Genomic DNA, 10402 nt, shown 5'->3' with positions numbered 1-10402 from the left:
GTATTTTCAGCTAGATTCTTCAACGTGTTAATCAGAGTTTAAGTCCCTGTCCGATAATACCAACATCTGGGTCATATCTGTATATGGTCTTGTTGATTGTTTCGTCTGTGAAGAATGGGGTGGTTTTTCTTGCTTCTTTGTGTATCTCAAATTTTTATTGAATACCAGTCATTGCTTATATCACAGTAGAGACTGAGGTAAATAGTATTAATACTTGGAAATGAGCAAGCTGCTTCTTCTGTCAGGCCATTCGGGTGGGGTTTGGTCAATCTAGTCAGGAACTGAGCTGGGTTTGGGTTTTGCTGTTGCCATGGCTGCCTCCAGCAGATTTCACATCCTCTAGCATTATTTTGTGCTTTAGGTTGGGGCTGAAGAACTTTTCTCAAGTGTTCCTGTTTCATCCTTAGCTTTCAGCTGTCCTGCGCACCTGCACATGTGGCATGTCTCCATGCCCTTGCCCATCCCCCAGCTGCTGAAGTTTGTTACTAGCCGCTTTCTAGGTGGGTAGTCGGGGAGGGGTCAGGGATTCTTTGATCTAATTCAGCCTCAGTCTTTGGTAGGTCCTTTGTGGCCAGGCCCTGGGAATGGGTCTTTTCTCAGCATTCTTGCCCCTCCTCTCTGCAGCAGCCAAATCCTGACTTGGATCTATGGCTGGCCTTGTGGGGGAGTTTCCTGCATTTCCTGTAGAAGAACTTTAATGGTATTGGTATAGAATCCTGGGGTCAGGACTGACTCTCGTCCCTCCACGGGTAGAGGTTTTGCCGTACCTCGCGCCAGCAGCAGTGCATCTTCACCCGTGCCCTGTGGAGGCAGGATTTTCTGTTCCTCCTGCAGTGGCTTAGGCCTTCTTGCTCCTTATGAGGGAAGGGTCTGGGTAGGGGGAGGCAGAGTTGCCTGCAGATCTCTCCTGTGTGCCTTCAGACCAAGGCAGGCTGTAGAGCTCCAGCATCCCCCCTCCTCCCCACAGGTCTTTCTCATGAACACCTGGAGGTTTTGGAAAGCAGTTCTGAATGCACGCAGCTCCGTTAGTGTCTTAGGCTCCCAGGAATTTTGTCCTGTCAAGTTAGCCCAAATTTGGCCTTGGGGAATTCTTTAACATTTTAGTTAATTTCCTCTTACCTGCTTGCACGGTGGTCAGCACTTCTTCCTCCTATGCTCTTCTACCTGTGAGCCAGTCTGCATGTCTGATCTATCCTTGCAGGGGTCTGTTCCTCCTTGAAAGGCAGGCTATCTGATTGCCCTGCCACGTCAGCTCTCTGATAGGTCCATAAAATTTATGATTCCGTCATCTGTCTGCCTTTTCCTTTTGAGTAGGGTGACACTCTTTCCAGATATCTACATCATAGGCAGGAGTGGAGCTCCTGAGTCACCCCTTTTACTTAAAAATATTTTAAGAGGAAAATTTTTATCATTTTTGTAAATGGAAAATTATCACGTTTAGATGTAGCCTTAAAAGCAAGTACAATGAAAATGAAACAGTATTTTTTAATAAGCAGCTACTGTTGTCTGCCAAAGGCTCTGAGCCAGAAGCCTATGTTTAAAAAAAATGACTAAGTGTTAGATGTTACAAACATCAGACAATTGATACTTTTTTCCTTGATTTAACCAGCAGGATGGGGAAGGGGGCGGGAATCAGAAGGAAATACCTTTCCCACTGATTGATTCCATATTCTTTAATGTTACTTTCATTTCACAAAGTCATTATCTCATGTAGGTGTCTCAAACTGTGAAATATATTTCACTGTAGATGCCCCTGACTGCCAGAAAATGAGGATAAGTAAAGTATTGCAATTGAGTGACTTAGCTCTGAGTTTCTGGGTTTGCTCCAGGCTGCTCTCTGAATGTAATTAGGAGAAACAGAGGACAGAGGGGCTTGGATTTGGCTCTGAAGGAGTTTGCAATCCAGTAAAAGAGATACATAGATGCAAAACCCCATGATACAAGGACGTAAATGCCCCGGAGAGGTATGGTGCTGTGGATTAAGATCATAGCGAGATGGGAGCAGGAAAGTAATGCTGGAGATGGTGCAGAGAGAGGAAAGAGTATTCTAGGTAGAGAAAACACCAGAACAAGAAAGCTCAAGGCAAGTAAGATATTTGGCTTATGACAAAGAGGCATGTGTATATTAAAAAGAAATAAAGACACAAGATCAACAGCTATGTAAATAAGGAAAAGGACAATAGTATTAATTCAACAAACTTGAGTGCCTACTATTTGCCAGGCATTGTTCTAGGCTCTGCAGATACATCACTTAAAAAAAACACAAACCCCCTGCACCATGGAGCTTATGTTCTAGTATGATGAGTCAGAAAATAAACAGATATATGGTAGTATGCTGGACGGTGATTAGTGCTATGGAAAAAAAGAGCAAGGAAGGGGGACAGGGAATGTATTTAGGGGAGGACAGTTGACATTACTTAATAGGGTGGTCAGGGAAAGTCACACTAGGAAACATTTGAGCGAAGCCCTACCTGTGATGAGGGTGTGAGGTATACAGATACCTGGGAGAAGACCTTTCCAGGCAGAGGGAACAGCCAGTGCAAAGATCTCGAGAGGGCACCTGCGCGGGTGACGCAGGGACAGCTGGGGTGGAGTGAGCACGGGAAGTAGTACATGAATTCTGCAAGGCTGAAGAGGGCGTGGGTTTCAGGTCATGTAGGGCCTCCCAAGCTGTTAAGGACTTTGTGTTTGCTTTGCTCTTGAGCAAGGTAAGGAACCTATACGGGTTTTAAGCAGAGAACTATGACTTAATCATTCTGGCCACTAAAAGGTCGGGTAGGGACCAGGGTGGTTTCAAGGAGCCTAATTTGGATGCTACTGTAATAATAATGTAGGGGTCTAAATAGATGATGGTGATTTGGCCCAGGATAGTAATGTTGGAGAGGGTATGAAGTCGTCAGTTTGAAGACAGAGCTGACAGGATTTGCTGACCGAATGTTGCACGTTAGTCAAGGGTGATGCCAAAGTTTTTATTGTGAGAAACTGAAAGGAAACAGTTAGTTAGGGACAAAGGCAGGAGAGGGAGATGTGGTGAGAGAAAATTCAGAGTGTAGTTTTGGACTTTCAGAGACTTTTCTAGAGCTGGTATGTAAATTTGGGAGATGGCCATAAACTGGGTGAGGTAACTAAGAATAAGTGTAGAGAGAAAAGAAGTTTAAGAAATGAGACCTGGAACATTCCAAGCTTGGGGAAATGGGAAAGAACTAGCAGAGGATACAGAAGAAAAGCTGCCAGTAAGGTGGAAGGAAAATCAGGAGCACTGTGCTCTGGAAACCAGTGAAGAAAGTCTTTCAAGAAGGAAGAGATCAACTGTCAGATGCTACTGAAAGATTAAGTAGGTAAGGACTGACAACTGACCACTGTTTAAAGGTGTGGATTGTTGGGGACTTTGACAAGAAGTTCCAGTGATGTGGTGGGGATGGCAACCTAAGGAGAATGGAGTCAGGTGAGAATGGGAGGAAGGGTACTGGAAGGTAGCGTTGAGTTTTGCTGTAAAGGAAGTAGAGAAACGGAGTGGTAGCTGAAAAGAGGTGTGAGGTCAATTTCTTTAAGATAAGAGAAAGCATAGCATGCTGATCGAATCAATGCAGGAGTGGGAGGGGGAGAAATTGCTGAAGAGATGTCCTTTAATAGGTAAGAGAATGAGATTGAGTGCATTAGGTGGCGGGGCTGGCATTAGACAGGAGCATGAACACTTCATCTACAGTAATAGGACGGAAGAGCTGAGTACAGACAAAGGTGGATGAGTGGCTACTTGTCAGGGCTGGACCATCTTGTATATTTGAAAGGATATTTTTGGGAGCAATGACCCAGGATAAAAGCTGGTAGAGGCCTAACACCATAACATTTACATGATGGTTCTCAGAACTTGTTTATATAGAGCTCAAGCAACAGCTACCTATATAATGTTATAGTGAACTAACTTGATATGAAGTTTGAACTTAGTTCATTTAAACAAAGGGAAGGGAGCATGCCCCACCGACTCTCATACTAACTCTGTTGACTTCACCCGTCTCCTGACTCTGAGCCGCACTATTCCAGTCAGTCTTCATGAAACCAAACAAAAGACACACTCAAGCTTTGATTGCTTTATTTCACGACATTAAGTTAAGCAATAAGGCAAAACAGTAACCTGTCATTCATAAAAATCAAGGAGTGCCTCTCATTCCTACAGGATGTTTCTTCACAAATATGTGTGACATTTAGCTCATTACGCCTGTAAGCACTTTGAACAAAAGAAAAGTTTAGTGGGTTAATGAAATCACAAATTCAAATTAACTTAGCCTGAAGTTTCCAAAATTGTAGTTTCTAGTGCTAATGACATCTAATTCGCCTGCAGTGATGCACACTGACTGTACATTAAAAATCTTGCACCTGATCTAAAACAAAAAAGCAACAAATTCTGAATGCACCAGCTGCAGGTGTTGAACCGCTTCTCCTAACACACAGAACACAGGCTTGCACTGAAAACCATCTTGAGGAAATGTTAAGCTAATGGCTCTATTATTCTGCAAGTTAATCTGGCTTCTGACGAAAAAAAATTTTATGATCAAAAGTGTTTTTGTGTTTCTGTGTCACATGGGGGTGATGAGACCCATTACTTCAGCATTATTACTGTTGGGAACAAATACTGGCTGTGTGCCATAAACGCACGACATACAACTGTGTGTAGTCTCTGCCAATGTGTAAACAGGAAGCTATTCTCTGCTCTGATGCCCATTTCCTCCACTGGCAAATACGGAGCAGCGGCTTCACAGCAGGCTCTGTGAAGCAGGTAGTGAGATAAAAATTAATTTGACACTCTGTGGGGTAGCAAAAAATTAAACTGTTTCTATAGTCTGCAAATTTGTCACTATATACCCCTGGCCCCAACTCCTAAGAGGCTAAACCTTACTATTGTCATAATATTAAAGAGTATTTTCTCCTTACACTGCAGCATATATATTACTCTGTGGAATATTGTTTCATAAAACTGGTTTGACCTTAAGAGTACAATTTAGTGTCTTTCAAAGGCTTCCTAAGTATTTTTATCTTCTAAGGGGAGCCATCAAATTACTGTGTCCTGTCTGTATTCTATATTACTATCTATCTTAACTTTTTTCTAAACTAAAGGCTTGAACTTCAAAACAAACCAAGATAAACAGAAAATTTCCCTTTTCCCCAAAAGCCCATTGGCCACTTGCTAACAATACATTTACAACAAACGTGGTGTAGTTGGTGGTCTACTTTGTCAAGCAAAGTTTTTCATTTTAGAAAACATCACAGAAATTAAGGTTAGCAACTCAACTCGAGGATACCAAGTGAAAACAGCATGTGTGCTGTTAGGCAAGTATTCTGGGCTACCTGCTTAACTATTTCATGCTTTACAATCACAATGGTCTTATTTGACACACCATATGATAAAAATCTTAAACTCAGGAAGGGGAAAGGTTCTTTTTCTAAATATCCAGTTTTGGATTCAAGATATTATAAATGTTAATTTCCCCTTCAAATCAAATGGAAAGAATAGTAGTTCATATCATGCTAAAACTCTAACCTTTAAAATGTCTTCTGCATTCCAGAAGTGAACTTGTCCACCAAGTTTTCTTTGGGCTTTTTCCAGATCCCAAATACTCAGACCAATTTACCGAGTTAAGGAGGCAGAGCAGGGAGAGGGGTAGGGAGTGAGACGTACAAAGACTGCCTCCCTGTGGCAGTATTAGTCCCCGGATATGTGGCAACATTTAAAATGAACGGAATTTGCCACCCTGTTAACGTGACATACAATTGCGTGCTTTTCAAATGCTTCTTAAAAGTTCCATATACTACTGGGAAAAAACTTTAAGAGCAACTAATAAATAAGTATCCTATATTCACTCAGAAGAGGGCAAATGAGGGCGCCTTAAGAACTTCACAGGTTTTTCCAATCAACACAAAACTGACAATTCTATTTTTCTGTCAAATGGAAATCAATGGCAAGACAGGAGCCACGATGGCAAGTGAAGGGGTATGTTTAGTCTGCTAGAGTCTGTCTAATGGAATGCGCAAAGCAGCTGGTAGGCTGAGACTAGTGCTGGGTCATTAACAGCAGGTCTATCCTTCCATTAAGGTTCATCTGGGAGACTGTGATCCTTTGTGTGATCAGATTGGGAGATAGTATGGTCAGAGTTTCTCAGGTGGCCACTCTAATGCCACTCCAAGGAACAGCTGCCCACCTTTCTGGGGATGGAACTAAGCTGTTATTCAATGTGCAGGGTTCAGTGAGGGAGACACAGATTCACTGCTGTCAAAAGAAGGGAAAGCAAGAGGAACAGCAGTTACCCTGTGTTCCTAAGGCCTTGCCTGTGCCCCTACCCTGCTAGGAACAGGAGTCAGTAGTGCATGAGTACATCATCATAAACACGGCCTAATGAAGCAGCGGCTTCCATGTTTTAGTGCGGGTTTGTGGTGATAACGTCCTTTGGGATCTGCCAGCCAGTGGAACCTTTTAAGGAAGAAGCGGGCCCAAGCTGAGTTCCACATGCTGGGTGAGCCAGATGACTTCTGTGCCCTGGTCACTTTCTTCGATGGGGCGAATGGGGGCTGTCAGGTTTTTAAAATCATGCTTCATCTTAAAGCACACGGTCACTTCGCCCTCCTCACGTTGTGGGGTCACTTTGATGAAAATACCCACTTTGTTGGCCTTTCTGAAGGCTATAACGCTACGGAAGGAAATAAGCACAGGATTAGGCAGGTCACAAGCCACTAAGACTTACAGTTGCTTTATGGCCCAACACGAAATCTCAGACGACAAGATATGACCACCATCCCGTTTATCAGCAAAGAAGAGTTTCTTCAGCAAAATGTTAATCTCCGTATTTTTTTAACATTACAAAAGTAAAATATAGTCATAAGAATTTCAAATGGGAAAAAGTAAGTCATTCCCCTTATTTTCTCCTTCAGCACACAGAGAAAAACTGTAAACGCTTTGGTTCTTAACCTACCAGGTATTTTCCTATGAGTTGACACTTTTTTGCTTTTTTAACCAAAACAAAAGGGACACATTATTCCGTAACTTTTTTCCCTGTTTATCACAAACATCCTTCCATACTGGCAAATAGAGATCTTCTTCATTCTACTTACAGGTTGCATAGTATTCTGTATGTACCGTAACTGGTACACACTGAGGTTGCTGCCAGTTTTCCCCTGCTATAAACCCTGGCGCTGCGAACGTCCCTTCACATTTACATTTGTGCACAGGTGGTGATATTTCTACAGGATATAGACAGATATTAACTCAGAGTTTTAAAGGAATTTCTGGAACACCACAGATCAGTGTGTTTTTGTAAGTAACCTCTGTAAATTAGGAATTTTTCGGATAGGAAAAAATCTCTTTAGTTGAGGTTTACCATTTTAGTTTTCTCTGACATGTGCTTGAAGTTTGTGCTTTAATAACTTAGCTTCAGAAAGTAAAAGAGCAATGAGATAAACAGAATTTTACCTACTATCCAATGATACTAAGTTACTCTAAGAAAAGTTACTGGAATTAGATATTTACATATTTATACAGTATTATATAAATTAATTTTCAGATATCTAAAAGTCCTATAAAGTGTAATAATGTGAAATATAATTAATTCAGTTTTTTATCAATCTGTCAGGTAATCTGACTGGAATTTAATATCTTAGATGATCCTTTCCAGAAGTTTACCTTGGCTTAACAAATTTCTGTACCTAATTAATATAATTTAAGGACCCACATAAAGCAGAGATTACAGAGAATGCATGTTGTATTGTGTTTAAGTAACTACACCCTTGATCTGTATCAGATTCATTAAAAAAATAAATTCAAGCAGCTGGCTTGGTGGCAGAGTGGTTAAGTTCATGGGCTCCAGTTGGCGGCCTGGGGTTCACAGGTTCGCACCCTGGGCGCAGACCTATTGCCACTTGTCAAGCCATGCTGTGGTGGTATCCCACATAAAATAAACAGAGGAAGATTGGCACAGATGTTAGCTCAGTGACAATCTTCCTCAAGCAAAAGAGGACGATTAATGAGAGATGTTAGCTCAGGGCCAATCTCCTCACCAAAAAAAAAAAAAAGTCAGTTAAAAATAGTACAAAGAAAAAATTAAGTCTGTTTTTTAGCCTTAATTTCCTAGGCAACCACTGCTATTTGGGAAGCATTTTAAAAAAATTCAGATTTCTGGTGCCCACTAAGACCGGCTAACGAGAATCTCTGGGGTGGGGCCTGGACTCTAGGGATAAACACAACACAACCCCTGCCCTGGGGCATCTGAAGTGAACTCCAGTTTAGGGATCACTGCACTCATCTCACCTTTGACCTCACTCTATTTCTCCAGCCCAGCCCACGTTCTCTTTTCTTTCCAGTGCTTTCTGAGGGAGCTTTTGATCCTTCTGTTAAAAAGCCTTAAATGTTCCTGTGTCAGTATCTTAAGCTATTTCTTTTGAGCTCCAAGCCCACCGTCTATATCTTGCCTGTGACACAGGACTCTGCTAGCCACATTTCTGCTTGGTAGGCTGGCTCCCTGTCAGGTCCCTGTAGCGGGCTCTGAAGGGGATGAGAAGCGTGCAGGAGGAAGGGGCTGTGCCTGCTCCCCACCGTGAACTTCCTGTTGCTGCGAGGTTCCTGAGGGCACCACTCCAGCAACGCTTCTTCACCCAGAAAGTGGCCATATCCACTTGCAGTTTTCAGACTCTGGCATAACCAGCTTCATCGTGCCACCCCAAGATGCCAGCACTGGCCAAGCAGCGTTCCCTCTCCCACCTCCCCAGAGGTCTGAGTTTCAGCTCCACGGGGCTCCTCCTGCAAGCCTCTATCTAGACTGTAACAACTGTGACCCTTTCCCTCTAACCATTTCACGGAGGGGCGGTCACTGCTTCATACAATTGCCATCTCTGGGATCCTTTCGGGTTCTTTCGAACTCTCAAGTTACCCAGCTAACAATTCTCTATACTAAGTTCTCTCTGATCAGATAACTGAAGTGATTCCTGTCTTTAGACTGGATCTGACTGAGGCATTTCCCATCCAGGGGAAGGTGTGGGTTTTTACTTTCCAGTTATTAGGTAGGCGAGAGTAAAATCTTTTAATTACTCTAAGGGGATGAGGGAGGGGGAAGACAAAGTCAATGATAAATCTATGGGGACAGCATATTGTATCCTGTCCACAACCATTAAATCATGTACTCGAAAATTTTTTTTATTAACATGGGAAAATATATTTACATGAAAAACAAAGGTTAAAAAACTGTGCTTACAGAATGATATCAATGATGAAAGAAATATATGGAAAGACAAACACCAAAATGTTAATGGTGCTTATCTCTGGTGATGGGATTTTATTTTCTTTTTCATGGTTTTACATATAGTTCCCAAATTTCTATAGTAATTATTTTTATAAACGGGAAAAAAAAATTTTAAACCCAAATAAGAAAACTGGAATCTATGAATGGACCTCCTGTATGAGCCAACTGTGGTAAGGGAGGGTCACAAAAAGATCACTCACTCAGGATCATCCTGAAAGTCCTGGGGTTCCGCCAACTCATCATACTCCGCGGCTGCGTCCTTGCCGGCTAAGACGAGCTCTTTGGGAGGCACTGCCACCTGGGGGGCAAGAGAGAGAGGCCTGCCTCAGAAGGGGCCAGCGCACTGTAGGACATTCATGCAGCAGACTGCAGTGAAAGTATGACACCGATCCAGACATGCAGAAGTAAGCAGCAGGGTTCAAGACACAGACAGTATTCTAGCACTTACACTAAGTTTAAAAACAAGGACTAGATGAATCACCAAGTAGCAAAATGTAGAAAGGCCACATTTCATTTAACTGATACTGAAGTCAAAATCTCCTATTTCAGTGCTTTGTATACTCTATGTAAGCAAAGGGCATGTAGAGGAGGGATGCCACTTTTAAAAGGAGATGTTATTCCTATGAGTCTTGAAGAATGAGAATGCATTAGACTGAAAGAAAGGTGTGCACATGTGTGCCAAGGGAGTGGGGATAAGGAGGCATTCTAGGTAAAACAAACAGCAAATGCAATTCTCTAGCATGAAAGTTCATAACCCATTGGATCTGCTTGGATCACAATCATCAAGATGTATGATTCAGAGACAGCTAGATTTGGGGATCTGGGGGAAGATCATCCTGGAAGAACAAACAGAGGTGAGAGCATTAAGGGGCTCTTATGCTATGCCAAGGAATTTGGATTTCACCCCGAAGTCAGAGGGACAACAAATGATCAGCATGTCATGATCAAAGTTAGATTTAGAAAGATCACCCTGGTGGCAAGACTGGAATGGAAGCAGGGGGGACTAAAAACAGTGAGGTCAGTTATGAAGTTACTGTCAGAGTCTAGGTAAGAAATGATGAGACCTTCAAACAGGGCAGCAGTAGCGTGTTTGCTGATAAAATAAAAAACTTAGGGGGTAG

General features: G+C 42.4%; 1 protein-coding gene across 2 annotated transcripts in view; it reads right to left on the bottom strand.

Annotated features, from left to right (window-relative positions):
- Nucleotides 1–4073: 4073 nt before the first annotated feature.
- The window catches only part of DCTN4 (dynactin subunit 4), a 33217-nt gene continuing 26888 nt past the window's right edge, over nt 4074–10402 (bottom strand). For both annotated transcript variants that reach the window (XM_008517229.2, XM_008517228.2), the window contains 2 exons: nt 9482–9579; nt 4074–6680 (listed from right to left, as the gene is read on the bottom strand). In XM_008517229.2, coding sequence (XP_008515451.2) covers nt 6467–6680; nt 9482–9579 — 312 coding nt within the window. In that variant the 3' untranslated portion in view covers nt 4074–6466. The remainder of the gene's footprint in view (nt 6681–9481; nt 9580–10402) is intronic.

This window comes from Equus przewalskii, chromosome 13 (genome assembly GCF_037783145.1).
Source record: "Equus przewalskii isolate Varuska chromosome 13, EquPr2, whole genome shotgun sequence".
Lineage (NCBI taxonomy): Eukaryota > Metazoa > Chordata > Mammalia > Perissodactyla > Equidae > Equus > Equus przewalskii.
Note: the sequence above shows the minus strand (reverse complement) of the source record. Positions and strands in the feature narration are given on the sequence as shown.